At 38.8% G+C, this 27,959-nt stretch overlaps 1 protein-coding gene across 23 annotated transcripts in view; it reads left to right on the forward strand.

Moving 5' to 3' along the window:
* The window catches only part of LOC126188844 (uncharacterized), a 2,133,693-nt gene that overhangs the window by 665,552 nt on the left and 1,440,182 nt on the right, over nt 1–27,959 (forward strand). For 4 of the 23 annotated variants that reach the window (XM_049930479.1, XM_049930475.1, XM_049930477.1 and 1 more), the window contains exon 9: nt 16,468–16,572. The exons of the other annotated variants lie outside the window; for them this stretch is intronic. In XM_049930479.1, the coding sequence (XP_049786436.1) occupies nt 16,468–16,572 (105 nt within the window). The remainder of the gene's footprint in view (nt 1–16,467; nt 16,573–27,959) is intronic. 23 annotated transcript variants of the gene reach the window in all.

Here is a 27,959-nt window from a genome sequence, read left to right on the forward strand (position 1 = left end):
ATTGGGAGAGTCCTTAGAAAATGTAGTCCATCAACAAAGGAGGTGGCTTACAAAACACTCGTTTGACCTGTACTTGAGTATTGCTCATCAGTGTGGGATCCATACCAGATCAGGTTGATGGAGGAGATAGAGAAGATCCAAAGAAGAGTGGCGCGTTTCGTCACAGGGTTATTTGGTAACTGTGATAGCGTTACGGAGATGTTTAACAAACTCAAGTGGCAGACTCTGCAAGAGAGGCGCTCTGCATCACAGTGTAGCTTGCTGCCCAGGTTTCGAGAGGGTGCATTTTTGGATGAGGTATTGAATATATTGCTTCCCCCTACTTATGCCTCCCGAGGAGATCACGAATGTAAAATTAGAGAGATTAGAGCGCGCACGGAGGCTTTCCGGTAGTCGTTCTTCCCACGAACCATACGCGACTGGAACAGAAAAGGGAGGTAATGACAGTGGCACGTAAAGTGCCCTCCACCACACACCGTTGGGTGGCTTGCGGAGTATAAATGTAGATTTAGATGTAGATCTCACAAGTCATCCTACCTTTGTTCTTCTCTGTCTACCAAACCACCTGTTCTGTACTGCAAGCATTCCTTCATGGTAAAATTGCTGCTGCTTGCAACAAGAAAAGAATAATAAGACCCACTCTCTCTCTGAATTTAAAAATAAACTAGGTCACCACCTACAGAATAAGGGTAGCAGAAAACAAGTCACATTACTGTCACTGTTACTCGGCAAAGAGCAGCCAACAACAGCAGTGACTGAAACTTGCGACCAGGCTGGGAAACCTAGTTGGTCCTGTCACAGTCATCATGTCTGTAGCCTGCAGTTGTTGGTGGATGTAGCTGTAGCAGATTAGGAAAGAAGCTCCAACTAACATTGTTTCCCAGCATATCACTTACCTGCAGATATTTGGTCCCAGGCATCACTCTTGGTTTCTTACTACAGGTGTTTCATTGCCTAGTAAGTAATTGATTTACAAAAGGGGCTGTAGGGTAGCTACTGACAATGAAGGTCAGGAGAATCTGGAGAAACATATATTCAAAAATGAACACATAAATGACAGGTAGCCCTGTCACAAGTTTCCATAAACTATCACTCACAAAATGTAGCCACTGGATGAGCAATAGATTTCCTATAGGACAAGTTGAAAGTACACACATTCGTACAACAAAACGAGCTTTACAATAAAGATCGGTCCCCAGAGAGAGCACAGAACTAAAATAACAGGTATCACAATAACAGAAGAAACTAACCATGGGTCATGCTTATTATAACAGTAACAGGGTCAAAACAGCTTACCACACTACTGTACATGTCAATCTGGTACATATGTAGTGGTAGTAAAGTGGCAGTCACTGTAATTCCAATGTGCTTACTAATCCTAAACATCACAAGTGATTTGCAGATGACTAACATTCCAAAGGTGATGGCAGGCAGTAGCCACTAAAGGAACTAAGTACCATACACTGAAGCTTGTGATGTTGATGCCTCTAGAAATTGTAATGGAATGGTCTGGAGAGCTGCTCCTCAGGTTAATTAAATACTCTGTCAATGAGCTACTGTGCATCTCCTTATAGCCAACCTAACAGTGGTTGAGAGATGGAACGATTCCTACTGTCCTGGCTGCCTGGATTGGCCAAGTTCCAGCCCTCAAGTTGGGTGATCTGACCTGGCACAAATTCTCAGAATTGTGTGTGCCTCCATCACCATGTGGCTTCAATGATACTTTGAAATAACGGCCAGAAAACCAGATTTCAGCATTTTGGGCATTATCTATGTTAATTAGACAATAAATGTTAAATTTGCATTGCCTTCTTCAAACGATGGTCCTCTTTGTAGACATTACCTGGGTACTTTCCGTGGACTTGGCAAAATTAATTTAGCAGTATCAGTTCAGTAATTAGGTTTGATGAATTGTTAATTAATCAATCCAATGGTCTCAGTTATGTATCAGTTTACACAGAATTTTATTTGGGGTTCAAATCTGTGATCAGAATTAAAGAATTAATTTTATTACCCTCTCTTCTGATGTGATGAGGTCTGGTCTGGACAGATGCTGTGGCCTTGCCACATGCATTTTGTGCTTGACAAAGTCACAGTGTCACAAAAACAGTACATGGTTCCTAAGATCCATGTATTCAGGAGATACTCACACACCAGATAATATTGGAAGAGAGTAAGCAGTGCCAGTCAGCTGCACAGCAGGCACCCATCAGTGTTTTGAGAAGATGTTGCTCAGAACCTGATGAAATTGCTCTAAGAGATTGACCAATTCACCAGTTACAACAGTTGGATTTGCATTTTGTGTTCAGTAGATGTGTACTTTTACTTGGACAGAGCAGCCCAATAGTCATTCGAGAACAACAAAGAGAAGCCCAGTAGTTGAGCCAAATTTTAGGTCAAGCTGAAGAAAATGTTTGGTGATAATGAACAGCAAGTCTTCTTAGTGGACAAACAATTGAAGAACAAGCCACTTGTCAGGGAAAACAACACAATCATACATACAGAACATTTTGGCACAATGCAACATCTTTAATCAAAATAGGACAGAAGTTGACAAAATCACAAATTTGATAAAAAGGGTCACAGGTGGTATATACCAGCTCTTCTGGTAGGGGATATCATGATGATAGAGGAACTCATCAGAAGCCATTGAATCAAGGAAATGCAACAGAGGAGTTGAATGAAAGAGGTATGACCAGCTGCTGAAGTTATGGAAGACCACCATGAGCATGCCTCTCTCATATGCTAGCTATGAAAAGAATAGGTACAGCAGAATATGATGGCCAGAGATGTTGGACTATGCCCACAAGAGTTATCTGCCATGACTGTCCAGGCATAAGTCGGGAGGTAATGAAGAATGGGAAAGAAGAGGTGTATCAATAATTAGCACCAATCTCCACCAAATGCATAGGAAAATGGATTGAGCAACTCAGAATATGCTGCAGCTGTCAAATGAAAACCCATCTCCTGACCAGTGCATGTGTAGCTTCTCCACCAAGTACAATGCCCCACAAGAAAATAGATATTTGAAGGCCCGAGGACAACACATTGTCTCTGTCCTACCAGCTTGTCTATGTCCTGCAGTACAGTTGTCAAGGAGCTGTTCCCCTGTCATCTTCATGATGAAGGAGGTATCAGAATTCATCATATCATGCAACACTCTGCCACTATGCCAATGTCCAGTGCCAATGGTCATGTGCCCATTTGAGTAATAGTTGTCAATGTCATGGTGTTAACATTGGCATGTGCATGGGTTGTCAGCTGCAGAGGCCCTTCATTAGGGGTATTTTGTGCACTGTGTTTTCAGACACTCTATTCTCTGCCCAACATTAAAGTCTGATGTTAGTTTCACCACAGTTCATTGCCTGTCCTGTTTTACTAGCATGCCCAGCCTATGAAGTCTGACATCTGTAATGAGGAGTGGCCACCGAAACCAACAATGTCAGGATGTGTTGCAGACACTCACGACAGCACTCCTTGAAGATCTGACAAGCTATACAATTTCCAACATACTTGTGTTGAGCTTCTGGGCCATTACAGTCTGCCCTTGGGAAACTCAGATAGACTGTGCACCTTTCCCACTCTGTACATGGATGGCACACTCACTGATACTACATGCACTGTGCGTGTGTTTGATCACCAGTCATTTCTCACCAGGTGACACTGATATTGCTGGGATGTGTTTATATCAACAATAATTCAGGGGTCAAATGTTCTGCCTGTTCAGTGTACTCAAATTAGCCAGTGCTCATATAGTGTCACTGGCTGAACAACAGATAATCTGGTAGGAAGGGGAGAAGATGCTGCAAAATCACATCACTCAACCTTGAGATTGTTTCTGGTCATCTCATGTGGTCATGGTGAACAAAGACAGCACATGATGTTCCTGTGTTGATTACCAACAACTGAACAAAATCATGAAGAAAGATGAAACTTCCTGGCAGATTAAAACTGTGTGCCGGACCGAGACTCGAACTTGGGACCTTTGCCTTTTGCAGGCAAGTGCTCTACCAACTGAGCTACCCAAGCATGACTCATGCCCCCTCCTCACAGCTTTACTTCTGCCAGTATCTCGTCTCCTACCTTCCAAACTTTACAGAAGCTCTTCTGCGAACCTTGCAGAACTAGCACTCCTGAAAGAAAGGATATTGCGGAGACATGGCTTAGCCACAGCCTGGGGGATGTTTCCAGAATGAGATTTTAACTCTGCAGCAAAGTGTGTGCTGTTATGAAACTTCCTGGCAGATTAAAACTGTGTGCCGGACCGAGACTCAAACTCAGGACCTTTGCCTTTCGCGGGCAAGTGCTCTAAATTGAAGAACGATGTCTATCCATTGCCACACATTGCTAACATCATAGACTGCCTGAAAGGGGCAAAGTACATATTTCTCAACTGTGGATGTGGAGAGAGGATACTGGTAAATCAGGGTTTATGAGGCTGACTGGGAAGAGCTTGCCTTCATAACTCTCGACAGCCTCTGCGACTTCAAAGTTATTTCATTTAGACTGTGTAGTGCACCAGAATGTGAAGCACAACCTGCTGCAAAATCTTAAATGTTTGACATCTCTGTGCCATATGGTTCACATTGTCATTTTTTGAAAATATTTGAACTACATCTCAGCCACCTGGCAATCATGGCAAAATGTATTCAGACTGCAGACCTGTATCCCAGTCCAAGAAAGTCCCTCTTCACCATCCAAGAAATAAAAATATTGGGCACTTAGTGTGAAGGTGTCATTCCCAACCCCCTCCCCCCCCCCCCCCAAAAAAAAATCATATATTTTCTGACTTCCCAGTACATGTGTGTTCTGAGAGTTTTTATTGGTAAGTGCACATGCTACCAGCGATTGGACTTTTGCACCAAGGCATGTCCATTACAGTAACTATTGTTGCAAGATGAGAAATTTCCCTGGAATGAGGTGCAAGGAAGCTCTCTACTTGTCATTAAGGAGGCAATAACTTTTCAGTCCTAGCATTGTAGTAAGAGATAGTTGAGGCAGAACTTTAAACTGACATTGTCAGTTATGATATAAGTGCAGTTCTAGTGAAAATTCAAGAAAGTGACTACAAGGTGATAGTTTATGTTTGCAGAGTACTCTATAAGTCAGAGGTGAAATACTCTACACATGAGAAAGAGTGCCTTGCAGCTGTTTGGGGCATATACATGTTCTGGATTTATTTGTTTAGCCAATCATTCTTTGTTGTGATACACCACCATTCTCTATGCTGACTTATTAGCTTGAAGGATCCATTGGGTTGACTACAAAGATGGGCACTGAGGCTTTTGAGGGTACAATGTCACAGTGGTATACAAAAGTGGATGCAAAAACAAAGATGCCAATTGCCTTTCAAGTAATACTGTAGTGGAACACAGAAGTTTGCATGAAATCTGTCATTGCCTCATTAAATGGCATTACTATTAAACAGAGGGAAGATCCAGCACTGCTGAAAACCATAGACATCTTGAAGGATCGGGAACTGACCAAAGGAGAGTTCTAATTAATAAATGGTGCATTGTATAAGGGGAACTGTGATCCAGTTGGATTGAAATGGTGTTAGTCATCCCAGTTCATCTACAGCCAGCTGTCTTCAAGTATTTCCATGACACTCCAACATCAGGGGACCTGGGTTTCATGACAACTCCAGACACAGGGTGTATATGACCTGAGACAACCGGGAGATCCAGGAACAACCCGGGAATTTTTTCATCCGGGAGAAAACCAGGAAAAACCCTGGAATTGTTTAGAATTCTGGGATTTTTTCATTGTTTTCGTATTCAGTTAAATTTTTGTGATTTTGACTGGTAAAAACTGATACTCTTAACAAAGGATATTGCTGTATTACACTACTGCAGAATAATACTGCAGCAACAAAACAGTAACGAGAGAAAAAAAATGAAAATAAAACTTGTTGCAAAGGATATGCGCTGTATACAATGACAAAACAGTGCTCATACACGCATCTGCCAACAGAAAAGTGTGTCAAAGGCTTTAGGAAGTCTATGCAATGCTTCTTAACAACAAATTGTCTCCAATGTGCATGATGTGACAACTGTTTGAATTAGATTCATTTGAGCAGTTGTGGGTGGGCTCTTGGGCATGCGCAATTGAGTCGCGTATGAGTAGTACCTTCTTCTGTTTCTGGCTACAGCTGTGTGGCTGTATCCAGTATTGCCCCTGTTCGAAAATATTGTAGATCCGGGGCTGATGCAGAGAGCAGTCTGAGTTGTAGTGGGGAGGTGGGGAGTTTCCACATGACCTGTGTTTTACGTTTAGTGATTTAGCTGTTTCCTCTTCACTTATTGCTCACACATTAAATGAAAACAAAATGGATTTCTGTGACCAGGAGCATTCAAATGAATTAAAATACGTTCGCATAATTATGAAAGGCTAAAATATGTTATTAGTTTCAGGTTTTATTTCCACCTTTATGACAGTCAAGTGTTAATCACCTTGCAGAATAATGAAGCTATTTTTGTCGGTTTGCTAAGAGATTTGGCTTTTATTAATCATTTCCACTGAGGCAGTCAATTTATTTGAAATGAAGTGTTTAATTTCACACTGTTTGCTAGTTTCAACTGTTTGCTGCATTTCAAGTGCACGTTTTCCATCTTCCACCTCTTATGGCATTATGCCATAATAAAGAACCAAACATAAGATAATACAATACTGGTACTCAAGAAAATTTATATCTGAATCTGGACATACAAATGTGCACTTTAAGCCGAATTATTCATTTCAGAATGGTTGGCAAAATTCTGATGCTCTTGAAGTATCCTCTATCCTCTTTCTTGTTTCTTTTATGACATAATGCAAGATCTTTAAATGTTTTAAACGTACGAACATACAGGCTTCCAATGTTATAGTAGCTGCGCAAGCACAGTGAGGCCTGTTATCTGGCACTCTCTGGCAACTGTTGAAACAAACTAATTTCTAACAGGTCACGAGAAAATATTGCAAATGGTGGTTTGAAAAGCATTATTTTCAAAGTAAATTTCCTTTTATGCAAGATGAACTAGGTGCAAGAATGTACGATGAATTTCTTAAATCACAAAGCATTTGACGCTCATTTAAAAATCAACTCTTTGAGGATACCATTTAGAAGATTTCGAGCCCAGAAGATCAGAAATTTATGTTGTTATTAAAAATCTTACTGGCACTTTTGTGTGATGTATCTTAAAGTGTAACACATGTAAAGAAAGATCAACATTATAGGTGGGAGTTAGCTCTTCTTCCAGCTTATCTATCTTAAAGACCAATATTATATGTAAATGCTATGTATATTAATTTAAACCATTAACTTTTCTTATTTGTGTGTTCGGGCTACTTAAGAGTGATCTTGCTATTGACTGACTACATCACGTGTCCTATGCTGTCATCAGCTGGCGAGATCACGTGACGTGAGCTGTGACTGGCTTACAAAAGTGCATCGCAATCTCGATTTCAATGCTTTGGAAAGTGACATGTGGTGTTTGGTGGAATTCAAATTTATACCTTTGTAATACAAAAATATGCAGCGTACACATCAAAGGTCTTTCAAAACGTGACGTGTGTGTGTGTACCCCCCCCTCCCCCCATGAGATTTGTTTTCTAAAGTGCCGGGATATTCTACATCAGTATATAAAACCATAAACATTCAAAGGACTGATGAGTTTTACAGTGCTGGGGAAGAGTATACTGTCACTTAACAAGGAAAAAGTGTATTTTCACCTGGGAAGAAGTGTATTTTTAATCGGGAAATCCGGGAAAAATCCTGGAATTTTTTTCCTTGTCCACATATACACCCTGAGATAGAAACAGATGCAGGCATCACTATCCATGTCTTGACAGGCCCGTTATGCTGTGAGACACTGTAAGGGATGCCAATAATAAAAGGACCTGCTGCTGTTACCTCTGGGGCATCTGGTACCAGTCCCAACTGTAGCAGTGCCATTGTGCTGTATAGGAATCGATATCAATCTCTAATGGAGGTTCTCAAACTCAACAAACAGGAATTGATGGCTGCACTGACTACCTTACTTGCTATGCAGTCACCAAAAGTGCCAACTGCTGCAGCTCCATAAATTTTGGAGTTCCTTGTAGAAGACATCTTCTGGAAGCACAAATCACCCTGTGTGATGATGTCTCATCTGAAAAGATTTTCGAGTCGAGACTACGAGATGCATTCAAGTTCTAAGCCCTCCGATTTTTTTTCTAATTAACTACTCACCCGAAATCGATGAAATTGGCATTACTTCTCGACAAAATCGCCCTGCAGACGTACACATTTTTCACAATGCTGATGCCATGATTCCGTGGCAGTGGCGAAGGCTTCTTTAGGAGTCTGTTTTGACCACTGGAAAATCGCTAAGTCAATAGCAGCACGGCTGGTGAATGTGTGGCTACAGAGAGTGTCTTTCATTGTTGGAAAAAGCTAAAAGTCACTAGGAGCCAGGTCAGGTGAGTAGGGAGCATGAGGAATCACTTCAAAGTTGTTATCACGAAGAAACTGTTGCGTAACATTAGCTTGATGTGCGGGTGCGTTGTCTTGGTGAAACAGCACAAGTGCAGCCCTTCCCGGACGTTTTTGTTGCAGTGCAGGAAGGAATTTGTTCTTCAAAACATTTTTGTAGGATGCACCTGTTACCGTAGTGCCCTTTGGAACGCAATGGGTAAGGATTATGCCCTCGCTGTCCCAGAACATGGACACCATCTTTTTTTCAGCACTGGCGGTGACCCAAAATTTTTTTGGTGGCGGTGAATCTGTGTGCTTCCATTGAGCTGACTGGGGCTTTGTTTCTGGATTGAAAAATGGCGTCCACGTCTCATCCATTGTCACAACTGATGAAAAGAAAGTCCCATTCATGCTGTCGTTGTGCGTCAACATTGCTTGGCAACATGCCACACGGGCAGCCATGTGGTCGTCCATCAGCATTTGTGGCACCCACCTGGATGACACTTTTCGCATTTCCAGGTCGTCATGCAGGATTGTGTGCACAGAACTCACAGAAATGCCAACTCTGGAGGCGATCTGTTCAACAGTCATTCGGTGATCCCCCAAAACAATTCTCTCCACTTTCTCGATACATGTCGTCAGACTGGCTTGTGCGAGCCCGACGTTGTTTCGGTTTGTTGTCACACGATGTTCTGCCTTCATTAAACTGTTGCACCCACAAACGCACTTTCGACACATCCATAACTCCATCACCACATGTCTCCTTCAACTGTCGATGAATTTCAATTGGTTTCACACCACACAAATTCAGAAAACGAATGATTGCACGCTGTTCAAGTAAGGAAAGCGTCGCCATTTTAAGTATTTAAAACAGTTCTCATTCTCGCCGCTGGCGGTAAAATTCCATCTGCTGTACGGTGCTGCCATCTCTGGGACGTATTGACAATGAACGCAGCCTCATTTTAAAACAATGCGCATGTATCTATCTCTTTCCAGTCTGGAGAAAAAAAATCGGAGGCCTTAGAACTTGAATGCACCTCGTAGTACCAAAGATAATTCCATGTTCTGACATCACACACAGAATGATAACTGTCTACCATCCACAGATTAGCGGTCCCACACAACACTTCAATAAAACATTAGCAGATATGCTGTCAATATACATTAATGTAAAATGGAGAGAATGGGGTACTGTACTGCCTGTTACAACATTCACATACAGCACAGTGAACCAAGACACTGTACACTTTACACTGTTCTTTCTGCTTCACTGTCATGAGGTCTAGTCAACAATAAATACTTTGTTCAGTCAGATGATACTCAGGATCTCTACATGAAATACGAGTGTTGCCCAGAAAATAATGAACTGCATTTTTTTTTTATCAGCTGAATACAATGCTATGAATATGAAATGTTACATATGTATTATTTGAAATCTCCTTAGTGTGCATGCCAAGTTTCCATCACACCCAACAGATAGCGTAGCTGTAGGACAGTTTCAAAATAGTGTACGTGATGTACATTACAAACAACATGCCATCACTGAATTTCTCACTACAAAGAAAGAAACACAATATTCACAAATATTCACAAACACTTGTGGAAAGTCTATGGAGCATCTGCTGTCAACAGAAGTACAGTTAGTTACTGGGCATGATGAACCTCTATGATTTGCAGTGGTCTGGGAGACCATCCACGGCTGTCACACCTGACATGTTGCAGCAAGCTGATGTTGTCATTCATGAGGACAGACGCATTATGACTCGGCATTTTGAGTGTGATGAGGAGGTGATTTACACAGTGAATCACTGGCTCCACCATCAGGACAAGGATTAATACCAACAGGCACGCACGCCCATGTTTTATGCTGGAGGAAGACCTTAACATGGGATAAAGATTATGTGGAAAAATAGTGTGTGTAGATAAAACACCAGTCTTTTGTGTGTGTAATTCTCATTATGTTCAATAAAGAGTTACTGAAGAAAAAATGTGCACTGCATTACTTTCTGGGCAACTCTCGTACATAACCACCAGCACCAAAGAAGCAAGACAGCTGGCTTGCATGTGGACACTGTTTGTCCAGGAGAAAGACAAAAGTGCTGTAAGGCTAAGCATTGGTGACTGAGATAGAGCCCAGGAGGCTTGGTATGGATTTTTAAACTTGTGTGGACAACGGGACTATGAAAAAAGTTCTAAAGCACTGCTTTTGGTGGTATTATATCCTTTGTCACTACTTGGATGTCAGAGGGTCAACACTGTTTATTTATTTATTTTTATTTATTTATTTGGTCCTGTTGATTACATATTGTACAACCAGCACACAAGTAATATAGGACAAGTCAATTGATACAATTACAGTAGTACATGAACATTTACCCATTACATTGCACAGACATTTGTTTATTTAACAAGAACAATTACTTGCATGCAGTATTAAAGATTGCATTATGCCAGAAACAGTTTAAGTGGCTGTTTAAAATAGTAGAATAAGTGATAGTGCATATTTTTATGCTACTGACATATATAAGCAGGTAAATTTGCTTCATGGTCATGGTTTGGATTGAATAGAAATTTTAACTGCATTCCTTAAGAAGAGGTTTAAGTGAATACTCAAGAGTGTGGGATACATGGGAGTTCACATTTTCTCCTAATAACATAGATAAATTTACATTTCATCACCACAATTTCAGTTAAACTACAAGTAACAGTATCACACTTTATCTTTAAGGGAGTGTTTTTCTTAGGCAATTTTCCCATTCTTACACCCTATAACTCTAAGTATTCATTCATTTTATAGAAAGTTTGTTTGATGAGGAATTATTTTAGCTTCCTTTTGAAAACCTGTATATTATTTATTTCCTTTTTTATATTGATAGGGAGCTTTTTGAAGACATTTATACCTGACTCAGTAACTCCCCTATGTACTTTAGTGAGAGTTGCAGAGCCTTGGCGAAAATTTTTCACCTGTCTTGTGTCATGGTTGTGGATGTCACAATTTTTCTGAAACAATTCCCTGTTGTTGGCTCCAAATAACATCAGTGAATACGGTATATATATACTGACCTGTGATGGTAAGTATCCTGAGAGATTTGAAGAGTCCTCTGAAAGATGCCCCATTAGGGACCTCACATATTAGCCTCACTGCTCGTTTTTGTATTCTGAATACTTTTTCAACACCTGCAGCATTTCCCCAGAAGTTTATGCCATAGGAGAGAATAGAATGGAAATACGCAAAATGTGACAACAACATTATTTCTCTGTCCACTAACTGATGGAGAGCTCTTAGTGCAAAGCACGATGAGCTAAGTTTCTTGACCAGCTGATCAATTTGTTCTTTCCAGCTTAGGTGACTGTCTATCTGAATACCTAGGAATTTTGTATGTGTGGTTTCATTAATTTTGTGATTGTTAACATGTATTTCAGGAACTGTTTCTTTTTTTTTTTTTTTTTCCCCAGAAACTGTATCATATTGGTTTTTGAAAGATTTAAGGTTAGGCTATTCACAGTGAACCATTTCTGTACTTGAGTAGAGACTGTCATGGCTGTATCCTGCATTGTGGAATTGGGTCCTTCTACAAGGCTAGTTGTATTGTTGGCAAACATTACTATTTTTGCTCTGTTATTAATTGTGATTGATAGATCATTAACGTAGATCAGGAAAATTAGTGGTCCAGGACTCAAGCCCTGCAGGACCCCATACTTTATATTTCCCCAGTCTGGTTTTAATGCTGTACCTGTCCCCCTTAAGACAACCCTTTGCTTCCTGTTCTGTAAGTATGATTCTATCCAAGTCAAAGATTTCTCTGTAATGCCATAATGTGGAAGCTTTTTTAAGAGTGTGTTGTGATCTACACAATCAAATGCCTTGGCAACATCACAGAATATCCCCATTGGATACCTTTTGTAATTTAATTCACCTAAAATCTCATCTGTTAGGTTAAATATAGCCCTGTCTGTGGAGGAGCCCTTACGAAAGCCGAACTGTGTAGGAGCCAGTAAGCCATGTGGAAGCTTTTTTAAGAGTGTGTTGTGATCTACACAATCAAATGCCTTGGCAACGTCACAGAATATCCCCATTAGATACCTTTTGTAATTTAATTCACCTAAAAGTTCATCTGTTAGGATAAATATAGCTCTGTCTGTGGAGGAGCCCTTACGAAAGCCGAACTGTGTAGGAGCCAGTAAGCCATTTTGTGTAGTGTGACTATAAATCCTATCAGACACTTTTCTCTCAAATACCTTTGAGAATACTGGCAGCAGAGAGATGGGCCAATAGTTGGTTATTTCATCCCTTACCCCATTTTTGTGGATTGGCATAACTACTGCATGTTTTAATCTATCTGGGAACACACCAGTTTCCATAGATTGATTGCACAAATAGCACAATATATAACTGATTAAGTGTGCACATGATTTTAAAATCCTGCTTGATATGCCATCATATCCACAGGAATCTGAGTTTTTGAGTAATTTTATGGATTTTTTTTTAAATTTCTTTAGGGGTTGTACTTCTGAAATGAAGTGCTACTTTAGATGTTATTTGAATGTGGTTAACTAGTTCAATAGCTTCTGTGTGAGACTGTTTATTATGGTTCACTGTTTTTTCAGCTATAGTGAGAAAAAAGTTTTTGAACCCTGAGGCTGAAACTTGGTGTTTATTATTGTCAGGTTTTATGTCCCTGTTTGTCTCACTTTTCATGATGTGCCATATGGTTTTTATTTTATTTTTTGAGTTGCTAATGTTTTTTTCTTAGTGCAACTGTTTGGCTTTCTTGATTAGACTTGTTAGAATTTTACAGTATTTCTTCTAATGTAACTTTACTGCTGGGTCTGAAACATACAGATATCTCTTTTTGTTACATGATATTTTTATGCCAGTAGTTAGCCACTCTTTCCTTTTACTACAGGCTGGTATGATTTTAATCTGTCTTTGGGGGAAAGAAGCTTCAAAATGTTTAAGGAATAAGTTGAAGGAAGAGTTGAACTTCTCATTCACGGTGTCAGCCTGGTATACTTCCTCCCATTTTTCATGGCATAAACTATGTCTGAACAAGCAAGTAGATTTGGCATTTATTGTTCTAACATGTTTGACTTGGTTACAATGGCCATGTGCTGTTTTGCTGCTGGCAAGTTTTAAGGTTGTCATTTGACCATCGTGATCAGACAGACCATTTGTTACAGCCCATGTCATCACTTCATTGTAATTTGTGTTATCTAGGAACAGATTATCAATCAGGGTCTTGCTGTGCCCATGTACTCTTGTTGGGAATGAGATCATGTGGAGCAGATTGAAGGTTAACAGTAGTGATTCTAATAGTTTCTGGTGGTTATTTTTTGTGAGTAAGTTTATGTTAAAGTCACCGCATGTTATGACGTTACTATTGTTTCTATAAAGTTTAGTAAGAACTGTTTCAAGCTGAGAGAGAAATTTTTGAATGTTTCCCATAGGTGCCCTGTAAACTGTTATTATGATCAGGAACTGTGTTTTGAGCTCTAATTTGACTGCACAACATTCAAAGTGCTGTTCAATACAGTATTTAGATACATCTATAACTTGTGACTTAATATTATTGTGTGTGTAAATTGCCACTCCGCCTTGTCTTAAGTTGTTCTGACAGTAGGAAGAACCAATTTTATAACTATTTAATGTAGCTGATTAATTTCTGTGGCTTCCAAGTGATGTTCAGTTAAGCAGAGCACATCAGGAATAATTCCATCTGTGTCAGCTGTTTCTTCCAGAGAAAGCAGCAGCTCTTCTTTTTTAATCAAAAGACTCCTTATATTCTGATGAAATATTTTTAAACAATATAGCGTATCAATTTTATTTTTAACTGGTTTCTTAATGTTAGCTTTCACGCAAGTTAAATTATCAAAATGTACAACATTTACACTGTGCTCTCTTCTGTTCTGCCTAAAAAGGTCTTATTGGAGTGTTGACTACTACTGGAATGTGTTACTGTGGGAAAAAATCACTATTTTTCTTTTCTGTGGTTGGCGATGAAACACATTTTGTCATTACTGTTGAATTTGTAGTAAAAATATTGCCTGTGCTTCTTTCAATTAGTTTTTGTGCTAAAAACCTTTTCCCAAGACTGTTCAAATGAAGCCCATGTGAGGTATGGAATCTTCGACCAACACCACTTACATCTAGAACATTTACATTTTTAAATCGTTTACATATGTTTGAAAGCTGTTCATTTGCAAGTTTGACCTCTCTGTTCACACAAGACAACTGATGTAAGTCGTACCTCTGTGGAATGTTTACATATTTTACTTTTGTGTGTCCTAGGACACCTCTTTAGTTCTTGGCAGGCTACTGATGTTTCATTACGGTACATGTCATTAGAGCCACCAAGTAGTACAATGAAGTCCTTGGATGACAACTTGCTGATTTCTTCTGAATGTATATACATACATATTTGAGAGAGAGATGCTCCAGGCTTGATGAATCCTGTTGGCTTCACAGTTTCAGCAACTTCATTTATACGAGAAGCAATCTCTCGACCGTGACTATTGGCAAGAATGATAAGCTTCTTGGAATACTATAAAGCGATTCATGTTGACAGATGGTTTTCAGAACAGGAACAGCAGCATCACACAGAATTTGATGTCCTTGTTGAAGTTCAGAAGCTGCAGTGCTTTCAGGAAGAGTTACTGCAGCATTCGATGATTGAGAGTGTTCTGTTTGAGCTTCAAGAGTCTCATCGTTGCTGTCTACATCGAGCACTTCAAATCTGTTTGTTAGCGGGATATTTGTGGGCCTGTTTAGTATATCGGTAGGCCTACACATATTACACTTCCATGTTTTTTCTAAACTTCTCATTTCCTTTCAATGTGCAGTCCACCTTTGCACATCGAAAGTGAAATTTTGTTTCGCATTTTACACATGCTATAACACTTTTTGCGGTTTTCCTAGATTTTTTGCAGTTGATATCATATTTGTTACTGCTGGTTCTAGTATCATTATCAATTACAAGATCACTGTTTATTTTATACTCACATTGATTGTTATTGGTATATTTGTATTTCAAGGAATGTACCTCTTCTAACAGCATAGCAATAATTTCGACTTTGCAGTCGCTCTTCTGTAGTGCTTTGTCTAGGGCATATTCATTACACCTTTTGCAACACTATAGTTTTCATCTTGGACCTGCCATTACACGTGTGAAATGGTATACAGTTTTACAGTTTATGCACATTATGCCCTTCATGGCATGCGATTTGCAGTAGCAAAGTCTTTGTATTGGCTCTCTTGATTTGTAAGATGTGGTACTAGCTCCATATGTGATTTCAGTTACGCAATTTTGGGCCACACCATGTCTTCCTTCTGAAACTTTTTCAATAACAAAACCTGCAATACACATATTATCATGATATACATCAATTTTTTCACATGTTAAACACTTTTTAACATTTATGTCGAGTTTATTCTGGTAATGAACACAACCGAAATTTACACTCAGCACCATCACTCCAGTGGAACATGTCTGTTGTACAGGGAGACTATATGCCAAGGGCTGAAAAAGACATTTTTGCCTGCATCTGTACTCCTATTGGAGCTAGGAGGATATAAATCCCACAATGCTGATACTCAAAGTTTACATTTGGTTGAAATTGATCCATGGGTTTCGAATTAGATCACAAACACACACACACACACACACACACACACACACACACACACACACACACATGCGCGCCCGCGCGCGCGCGCACATGCACACGCACATGCACACGAAAGTTTACATTAACAGATTTGATATTTATCTGGAAGATTATTGAAATATCTTACGATTGTAATTTCTGTACATTCAGGAATACTTGATAATTGTGTAAATACTGGCATCCAGCAATATTCAGTGTTTTTATAAACAGGTGCATTCTCCATCCAAGAGGTCAGTTCTCTGCTGGTTGTACATTGGAGTCAGTACTAAATGTGCTTTTTCTTGCAAGTGTTATGCTTCATTTATGAACCTGCCTTCAGATTTGGACTTCATTGTGGTTCTGATATAAAAAAGGTACATTTGTTTTAGGTTGTTGATGGTGTAATTTATTACATCCGGCTAGAAGTTTGTAGAACCAACTCCAACAGTGGAGAAGATGATGCCAGTTCTGCTTGCATTACAACAGGAGAACCGGTAAGCGTTATATCATAGAAACATGAAACAAAAACAGTTCATATTTAATGAATCTCCATTTCCCTTCATAATACCTGTGTTCACTGACACCTGTGTTTGAAATTGTATCGCTTTGATCTCCTTTTTTCCCACTGTGAATAGTTTGTATGACATTTAAGTTTCATATAGTAAAGAACGTAACTAGCTGAGACTTGCCTCTCATGCCTTGTATTCTCCCATTTGTAATGTTCTCTGTAGTCCAGTGCATTCAAATCTCATACCAAACCTGGCCTTGCTATACATCTTGTTACCATCACTGTACTGTGGGTTCATATATATGAATTTAATGGAGTTGACTTTAACCTGGCTTCTCTTTTGTGTTTATTTTTCTCCACTCCATCCCTAATTTGCTACCCCACTCATCTCCAACTTACTGAGCAAAATGACAATAGGGATGATTGTCTTGCCTTATAAGGCAGACACATGAGAATTTCATGACAAACAGGACACAGCACATTACCCTGGATTGAGAATAATCTACTGACACCAAAGGAGGTTTGGTTTGACTCGGAGGAGTGTAGTAAGATCATTGATGTTCAAGTTATATATAATGCTTTGATTGATAGTATTAGTTGCAATCTCAAGGTTTTCTCAAATGATGGAGTTGTATATGAGCAAATGCAATCCAGTACATATTGCGGTAGTACTTGTTTAGATGTGGACAAAATATCAGCTTTGTGCAAAGGCTGACAAGTAGCTCTTAATGTAGGGAAATGCTAAATTTTTCACTTCATGAAACATAAGTGTGATATCCTTTGACTACAGGATTAATTAGTTACAACTAGTCAGTCATGCCATGCAAATATTTGTGAGTAACCATGTATAGAGATGTTAAGTGGAACAACCATATACCCTCAGTAATAGGTGAAACAAATGACAGGCTACAAATCATTGATAGGATGCTGGGTATAGTTTGTCTACAAATATCTGCACACAAAACAGATACATAGCCCATTCTTGCAGGCTGCTCAAGAGGGTGGGACCTGTGTCACTGCAGAAACATAGAGTGTATACAAAGAAGAGTAGTATGAATTGTCATATAGTCTTGTTTGATTTGTGAAAGAGTAGAACTGAGATAGTGTAAAATCTCAGGTGGAAGACACTGAAAGAAAGATATATATATATATATATCACAAGAACTGACTTAGAAAAATTCGTGAACCATATTTCAGGAGATACAGTATGGACATTCTTTGGACCTCTACATATCTATCCCATACTGATTGAGCATATTAAATATAAGCAAATAATAACTTACGCACAGGTGAACAAGCACTCATACTTCCTACACTCCATCCGTGAATGGAGCAGGAAGAAATCTTAATATGAATGAAAAGAATCCTCCGTCATACACTTGAGTGATACACAGTGTATATGTAAAATATGAGAAATGCTGTTTCTCACCTACAGTGGACCAATATGTAGTGCACAGAGACACATAACAGGAAATAACAGCATTCACACTAGCTTTCAAGTTCTTGCTTTTTTCTTGCAAAAGTGCACACACACACACACACACACACACACACACACACACACACACACAAAAGCGTGCATGCGCACACACTCCTGTGGACACTGTGAAAGATATACCCACTATTCACAAAGAAATAAAAGCAATGGAAAGCAATGGCCTCACAAAGATAATTGTCAACCTCACTTTTATCAATTAAGAGCAAGAACAAGCTGCTAAAAGAAAATCATGAAGACTGAATGTTTGGATCATTTTAAAAAGAATGCAGTCAACCTTGTGAACTGGTTTTTTTACTGTGGATAACACCTCATGTAAGAAACAAACCCATTTGCAGTCAGTGGTAGCTATTAATTTTGCACCAAAAAGTCAAGTTGATCTCATCTGTAAGAAAGATGATAGGAAGTCTCATCTGGAATACAAAAAGAGTTCTTCTTGATAATTATGTTACTAAGGGCAAATCAATAACTGGCACATATGACACAAATGTTCTAGAAAAAGGTGATGAAGGAAAAAACCAAAGTAACCCCATTTCAGGAGAATGCATCTGCATATAAGGTGTCCTTTGGCAATAGGAAAGCTGAGGGATTTGGAGCTCAAATTTATCCACCCTATTTACATGATTTGGCTCTGCTTTCTACCGACCGCTGCCGCCCTCTCACCACACATACATTACCTGTTGTTGGTAAACATTTATAGATCAATGTAGAAGAAGAGAAGTCATGAAAGTAAAGACTCATACTTTGACTTGCAGATGAAGATATCTGACTGCCTGGTACACAGCCAGAAGCTCACAGTCATATATACTCCATTTTGTTTGTGGGAGTAATATGCCAGTGGGTTGCCAGGCTTTGTTATAGTGCCACACCAATGGGTACCTGGATCATATCCATGACAGTAGCTAGTGGTGCACCATGTTTGACAGTAGCTAGTGGTGCACCAAGTTTTGGGGATGCTTAAAATGCTGCACTCAGCCATGGTCTACTTTGCATCCTCAAATGCGGAGAACATATATTCTGTCCAGTGCACAAGAGACTTCCTGTTTTAACATTATGACCTGACAAAATTACTGTCGAAGGTTCCTGTATCTCTGTTGCATGGGGAAGGTGTCATCTGTAGAAATTAAGTACACACAAGAAACGTCATAATTCCTCGACTGTAGGTGGCCTGAGTGGTTGTAGTATTGCTTCTACCTTCTCAGTTAGAGGAAGGAAGCCCACAGCTGAGATTTTATGACCAAGAAACGTCACTTCTGGTGGCCCAAAAACACATTTGGCTATCTTCAGTATGACTCCATATTGTTCTAGTTATCCAAAGACCTAAAGCAGGTGCTGATGATGTTGTTCCAGATTGGTGAAGAACAACAGGGCATCATCAAGATAAAAAAAGCAGAATGGTAATCTTTGAAGAACAGAATCTATAAATCTCTATGACATTTGAGCTGCACTGCATAAGCTGAAGGTCATAATCATGCTCTCATATAAACCAAAAGGTGAGATTATGGTGGTCTTTGGTATGTCTCCTGCAGCTTCAGTTATCAGGGTGTTAGCTTTTGCTCAGTCCAAGACAGTGAAAATGGTGGCACCATGTAGTGTGTAAAAAGACCCTTAACAGCAGTATAGGGTATCTGTCAGAAACTGTTTGAAAGTTAAGCCACAATAATCACTGCATGGGTGCCAGGTTCCACCTTTCTTTGGCACTAAGTATAATGCCGATGACCACAAACCTTTAGATGGTCTAGTTAAGCCTTCCTGTAACATGAAATCAAATCTGGCCTTTGCAGTTGCTAAACAGTCCAGAGCCAAACACTTAGCAAACATCTAGACATACACACCATTGAGAGTCCATCCATTGATTTAATATGGTGCAATGTATCATGGGGTATTCACCTTGGGGCACTGGGTGGCCTGGTCAAAGTCAGGTAGTCCCTCAGTAATGCAGCATACTCACCACTGGACATCAGCTTGGCATTGTGGACTACTATGCAGCAGTGGAAGGTGGTGGCAGTAAGGCTGGTGATGTTGTCCACCAAGCAGGCATTCAACACATTTGCTAGTAGCTGGTAGTGCACCAAGTCTGCTCTGCCTCTGTGATATGGTGTTACTGTCCAATGTTAAGGTACAACTGTTGAGTGGTATACATTGCAATTGATCAGTTGTTAGTAGCTGTTAGGCAAAAAGCAATTGGTGCCTGGCAATGATGCTGAGGCATACAAGGCAATATACTTAGGTCTGAGCCAGTGTCTACCAGGAATTTGATGCTGGACCCTCAATCGGTTAAAAACAGGCACTTGGAGGATGTTCGGCAGTAAGTTGCACCTACTGCCAACTGTCAGCGACATTTGGGAACAAACAAGAAGGTGAACACGTTTTTGCCTGATCACCAAACCAACAATCTTACCAACAGATCTATGTGTTGCTCAATTGAGCTGTATGTCTGTCTGTGAGGCAATGATTGCCTTGATCTGCAGTGGCAAATGGCTATCCCATAATGTTCATAGCAAGGTATCCAATACTGTGTCCATGTCAACTTTACTGCGCAGATGACTCAGTTATTGCAATGGCTTGATATTGCTGATCTCTTCCTGTGGTAGCACTTGCCGAATGTGATTATGTGATCTTCCTGGGAGGCAGCCACATGTTGTATCAATTCTGTCTTGAGCTTAGTGTATGAGGCTGTTTCAGGTGATGTGGTAATGATATCTTGTACCTCGACTGCAAATCTGTGGTCCAATGGACTTAAGACCAGGGCAAACTTCGTCACATTAGCCATTTTTCCCATGCAGCAGAAATATTCTTCTGCTTGTGCAAACCAAAGAACATGATTGTGTGGCCAGAATGGTTGCAAAGGCTTAGTGCTAATCCTGAAAGAGTGCATTCTTTGACTATTGCATGGTTCACTGTGTTTCTGACACATTAATTTTCCTTCCGGGCACCTTGGGATCACCATTTGTCAGTGCTTACAGGGAAATGCTGCCCGACAGTTGTAAGATGTGTTCTGTTTATAGGAGGAAAACCACAGGAATGGAAAAACAGGTTTTATTAATTCCATCATGTTAGGCTACTCTCCAATTGTAACTCAAGAATAACTCAATTGAAGTATAGGCCCCTTTCAGGATCACAGTTTTTAATCAGAAAGGGTGCTGAAAAACTTCATAGGATAGTATCAGAGTGTAGCTGAAACAGAAAATAAATTTAAATCTAAGCATAAACATGTGCATGGAAAAACAAATTGCACATGCAACTCAGCTCTCCTGGTGCCCAGTGCAGCACTACTTGATAGCGATTCTCTTGCTGTGCAAACACGACACTGTACTATCACAGCAAAACACGGGACTTCATGCAAGCACATGGAAGCTGACACATAGGGTGCAACAGCTACTTTCAGATCAGGACAAGTAACTTTTTTAGAAGACTTTCATCAAATAACAAAGTCTGACATATTACTATTCTTCTCTCATGGTCAACAGAAGTCATTAAACATAAATGGGAAAAGCAAAGATATCTGATACACATGGCAAATATTTTCATTTAGCTCTCTGTTTCCATTGTAACAATTACATCTGTATTCTTCCATTTCTTTTCAATTTTCATGTCAATAACTAAACAATGGAAAATCCAGCATGGAGTGTACAATATTATGAAAAGAAAAGTTGAAACTCTAGGATAAATTGTAATAATTATTGAAATTCAACTAAAATGCATGTAAGAATGAACTGAACTGATAAATCCACATAAAGTTACATTACAGTGAAAAAAATCTCTTCACTTCCACTAATGAAATGCAAATAAAGAAAGAATATTTAAACTGCTGAGTTAGAAGTACTTTTGCTTGATCAGCTAAAGGATATTTCAGTTTTAAGTGTGAGTGAACACTGGTTGAAGGAAAACCAAGCTAGTACCACTAGAATAACAGAATTTGAAATTATTAGTAGCTTCTGTAGAGAGACTTTTATAGGTGGAGAAAATGCATATATTGAAAGCAAGGAATTGAATGCAAAGAAATTAAGTTCAGTAATATAAATAACATTGAAAAAGTTTTGAACATTGTGTTTGCAAATGTAAAGAACCCAAAATTATCATTGTGTGCATATACCATTCCCCATCAGGCTCCTTTATGGCATTTTTAGACAGTGTAAAAAAACTCTTTAGTGAATTAAAGGATTTTAAAGAAAACATTAGTCTAGTTGGAGATTTCAATGTAACTTTCAAATAACCTATCAAAATGTATCTAAACTGAATAATTTGTTGTATTAACACAATTTACCATCCACTGGCCACGAATACAGTAAACCTGGAAAGACCTCTAAAACTACAATTGATCAAATCTTTTCTGACGTGCAAACATTTGTAATAGTATACAAGGCTATTACAAATGATTGAATCAATTTCAAAAATTCACTGTAACTCCATTCATTGACATATGGTCATGACACACTACAGATATATAGAAAAACTCATAAAGTTTTGTTCGGCTGAAGCTGCACTTCAGGTTTCTGCCGCCAGAGTGCTCAAGAGTGCAGTGAGACAAAATGGTGACAGGAGCCGAGAAAGCATATGTCGCGCTTGAAATGCACTCACATCAGTCAGTCATAACAGTGCAACGACACTTCAGGACGAAGTTCAACAAAGACCCACCAACTGCTCACTCCATTCGGCGATGGTATGCGCAGTTTAAAAAAAAAATGGCTCTGAGCACTATGGGACTCAACATCTTACATCATAAGTCCCCTAGAACTCAGAACTACTTAAACCTAACTAACCTAAGGACATCACACACACCCATGCCCGAGGCAGGATTCAAACCTGCGACCGTAGCAGTCCCGCGGTTCCGGACTGCAGTCCAGAACTCCTAGACCACCGTGGCCGGCTGCACAGTTTAAAGCTTCTGGATGCCTCTGTAAGGGGAAATCAACAGGTCGGCCTGCAGTGAGCGAAGAAATGGTTGAACGCGTGCGGGCAAGTTTCATGCGTAGCCCGCGGAAGTCGACGAATACAGCAAGCAGGGAGCTAAACGTACCACAGCCGATGGTTTGGAAAATCTTACGGAAAAGGCTAAAGCAGAAGCCTTACCGTTTACATTTGCTACAAGCCCTGACACCCGATAAAGTCAAACGCTTTGAATTTTCGGCGCGGTTGCAACAGCTCATGGAAGAGGATGCGTTCAGTGCGAAACTTGTTTTCAGTGATGAAGCAACATTTTTTCTTAATGGTGAAGTGAACAGACACAATGTGCAAATCTGGGCAGTAGAGAATCCTCATGCATTTGTGCAGCAAATTCGCAATTCACCAAAAGTTAATGTGTTTTGTGCAATCTCACGGTTTAAAGTTTACGGCCCCTTTTTCTTCTGCGAAAAAAACGTTACAGGACACGTGTATCTGTACATGCTGGAAAATTGGCTCATGCCACAACTGGAGACCAACAGCGTCGACTTCATCTTTCAACAGGATGGTGCTCCACCACACTTCCATCATGATGTTCGCCATTTCTTAAACAGAAGATTGGAAAACCGATGGATCGGTCGTGGTGGAGATCATAATCAGCAATTCATGTCATGGCCTCCACGCTCTCCTGACTTAACCCCATGCGATTTCTTTCTGTGGGGTTACGTGAAAGATTCAGTGTTTAAACCTCCTCTACCAAGAAACGTGCCAGAACTGCAAGCTCGCATCAACAATGCTTTCGAATTCATTGATGGGGACATGCTGCGCTGAGTGTGGGAGGAACTTGATTATTGGCTTGATGTCTGCTGAATCACTAAAGGGGCACATATTGAACATTTGTGAATGCCTAAAAAACTTTTTGAGTTTTTGTATGTGTGTACAAAGCATTGTGAAAATATCTCAAATAATAAAGTTATTGTAGAGCTGTGAAATCGCTTCAATCATTTGTAATAACCCTGTAGAAGTGGTTGATACTGGATTCTCAGATAATGAAGCAACAAAATTTACTGTAATTAATCTGCTCAGCACAAATTCCAGGAAAAGTGAGATTTATAAATGAGGACAATGTTAGGACTTTTAATTCATTGTTAAAAAATTCAAACTGGGATTTGGATAAACGTGACAATGCAGATAAGAAGTCTGAGTCATTTTTATCTTGTTAAAAACGTAACTATGAAATTCCATCCCCTCTTAAGGAAATCAACGTAAAAACAGAAATAAATGATAACACAGGGGACAAGAAAATCTTCAGAGCAAATTAGAAAATTAATTAAATCGGCTAGGCAAAATCTACCTCTGAAACAGTATGTAAACTGTTACAGGAAAGTGTACAAGAAAGTCAACACAGCAACAACAAAAAATCAAGCAATGGTTCATCTATCAACAGAAACAAGGGTAACAAAAAAATGAAGTCAGTTTGGAATGTGATAAATACAAAATTAGGCACAAGCAAAGCAAAAACCAAGGGTAAAACTATAAATATTCCTTTACAAATTGCCACTATATTCAATAGGCCCTTTACAAGTACAGTAGAAAATCATATAAAGACTAATCATATCATCTCTGTAAATCTAAAAACTATGTTTTTGTAGTTAGTCCCATAGCGCTTAGAGCCATGTATGTTTTTGTATCCTGTAAGAGTGCATTAGGCAGAGAATGCAATAAGCAAATTAAAGAACAAATTTTCATGTGGTGCAGATGGTATTCCAGATAAAGTAATTAAACACAGCAAATATATGCTCTGAAGTACGTACAGTACAGACGCTATTAGTGAAAGAATGTGTCATGAGTGGTTTCAGCTCTTCAAGAATGGTGATTTTAACATCGTAGATGGTCATAGTGGTGGAAGAGAGAATGTTTTCGAAGATGCCGAATTGGAGACATTACTGAGTGAAAACTCACATCAAACTCAAGAAGAATTGGCATGGTTAGTGGGAGTGACATAGGAAGCCATTTCAAAATGTCTCAAGGCTATGGGCATGATTCAGAAAGAAGGAACTTTGGCCCCGTGTGAGCTGAAACCAAGAGGTGTTGAATGGTGTTTATGTGTTTGTGAACAGTTGCTTCAGAGGCAAAAACGGAAGGGATTTTTGCATCACATTGTGACCGGGGATGAAAAATGGGTTCATTATGATAAACCTAAATTCAAAAAATAATGGGGATATCCCGGCCACGCTTCCATGTTGACGGCCAAACCGAGTATTCACAGCTTCGGTGTAGTGTACTGTGAGGTGTTAAAACCAAGTGAAACAATCACAGGTGCACTTAAGCAGAGCATTAAAAGATAAATGGCCACAATACAGCAAGAGGCACTATAAAGTGATTTTGCAGCACGACAAGGCTCAACCCCACGTTGAAAAAGAGCTCAAAATGTACTTGGAAACCTTAAAATGGGAAATCCTACCCCACCTGCCATATTCTCCAGACATTGCTGCATCTGAGTATCACCTGTTTAGATCAGTGGAGCATGGCCTGACTGACCAACACTTTATCTCATGAAGAAGTCACAAATTGGTTCGATTCATGGATCACTTCAAAAGATGAACAATTTTTTTGATGCGGGGTTCATACACTGCCCAAAAGATGTGAGAAAACTTTAAATACTAAATTTTTAATAATTCAGTTATACAAGCACCTTGAATGGGATAAACATATAGAACGGCTCAATAAAAAAATTAAATAAAAGCTGTTATATATATTAAGAACACTCAAAAATTTCTGCAATGAAGAAACAGTGAGGAGTGCCTTTTATGGATTCATGCGTAGTGTACTGTGATATGGTATCATATTTTGGGGTATTTCAAGTCCAGCAAAATGCTCATTTACTATAAAAAAACGAGCAATAAGAATTATAAAATGGTTTGTACTTAAGAAGTCCTGTGAGGAAACATTCAAAGAACTGAAATTTATGACTCTTCCATCCATGTATATCCATGAAAATATATGCCTTTCAAAATCCCATCACCAGTTCTTTGCTTTTAACAGGGATTACTATGACTATGAAACTAGATACAGAACTGTCTTCCATGGAGAAGTACATAAGAAAGCCCAGTATCAAAAAAGTATAACATATCGCCCCATTTTTTTAGTGTCCTTCCTTTAAGAGTTAAAACAATATTACCTCTTTTAAAAAATGAGCCTAAGAAAATGCTTGTAATTGAAAACTTTTACAGTGTTGACAAGCACATGCATTTTATGAATTCGAGGACATCCACAACTCAAGTGAAATGTGGCCATGTGTCACTAGATATAATGTAAACTTAGAATTTGTTTGGTTCATGTATCTGGTAATCTGTTTGATTTTATCTGTGTTATTTGTTTCTGTTTATGTACTTAATTATCTGTATGATTTCTACAGGGAGACTATTATTTAAGCTTTTTTCTTTTTGTATCAACATATGACAAGTCCTATATCATTGTATATGATAACATGGATGTTCAAAAAATTAAAGTAAAATGAATAGCTTCAAAGATCATTACTTCTGCATCAACTCACAATTAAGCTGTCACATGTTGTTACAATTACTACAGTAAATCTGAACCTGTGACAAACCTAGGCACAATAAAGTAAATAGTACTTTCTCATAAAGACACATAATGTTAAAATCAGCAAGAAAATTTTTTGAAAAATTTAGTTATGTACTAAGTTTCATTGACAGCTGTTTAGCAACATTAATGTTAATCACTTATCTCCGTTTATAGTACACTACTCAGTAAATTTCCTGATCCAACAAAACAAAAAAGCAACCGTGTAGCAATAAATATTGAAAATTATGGTTATTATAATTGAATTTAAGTTAATTTAATGCATTATACTAATTATTCTGTTAATGGCAGCTTTAGTATCAGTCAGCTTAATGAAACCTCATTCCTCCAGTTAATTACTGCAAGTCAACAGGTCACCAGATGGAGACAAAATGTGTTTTACAGTCAATAAATTCAGAGGTGACATTATTAATTTACTACAATCATTCAACATCAGTCCAACAGTAACTTAACCAACTCGAGAAACACCTACCTCCTTGTCTATTATTGATCAGATCTTAAAAAATATGTGCAAATATGCTTATAACACACAAGTTGTAAACATGGGTTTTAGCAATCACTATGCTCAAATTCTTGCAATGAATGTTTCAGGATCCCAAATCCCCAGTTGAATACAACACACTGTAAGGAATTTCAGTATAAAAAAATTTGGAATTTTTTTTCTCTCCTAGAGGGTGAAAGGTGGAAAGATGTATATGACTGTAATGAGACCAATGACAAATATGATAAGTTTATGGCTACATTCAAACATTTTTTGAAATGGCTTTTCCCAAGAAAACAACTATGTTGACCTCTATTCAAAAAACAAACAAGTGAATTACAAAATGGATAAGGATATCATGTCAAAATAAAAGGAGATTGTATGAGTACTCCAAGCATAATACCAGTCCTGACTTTATTGCATATTTCAAAAGATACAAAAGAACACTAACACGAGTTATTTCAAAGCAAAAATAAAAACTAGAAAATGACAAAATATTGTGTGATTACAAGAATAAAACTAAAGCAACCTGGCGAATTATAAGGAAAGAAAAGGGTTCGAGGCCATTTAATCACAGTAATATACAGCTGATTACGAATAAAAATAAACTAACTGACCCCAAAAGATGTTGCTAGTGCTTTCAATGAGTATTTCTCAAATATAACACAGCAGTTAATAAATACACACCATGACAAACAGCCAACCAGTCACTCAGATCAAAAAATTCATTCAAACACATGAGGAACTGTCAAGAATCCTAAAAGAATTACCTAATAAATATTCAGTGGGTGTTGATGAGATACCAGATGCTATTACCAAAGCTAGTGCAACATTTATTGTGGAACCACTAACAGACATAGTAAATTCATCTTTTGAGAGTGTTGTATTTCCAAATAATCTAAAAACT

Source organism: Schistocerca cancellata, chromosome 5 (assembly GCF_023864275.1).
Source record: "Schistocerca cancellata isolate TAMUIC-IGC-003103 chromosome 5, iqSchCanc2.1, whole genome shotgun sequence".
NCBI lineage: Eukaryota > Metazoa > Arthropoda > Insecta > Orthoptera > Acrididae > Schistocerca > Schistocerca cancellata.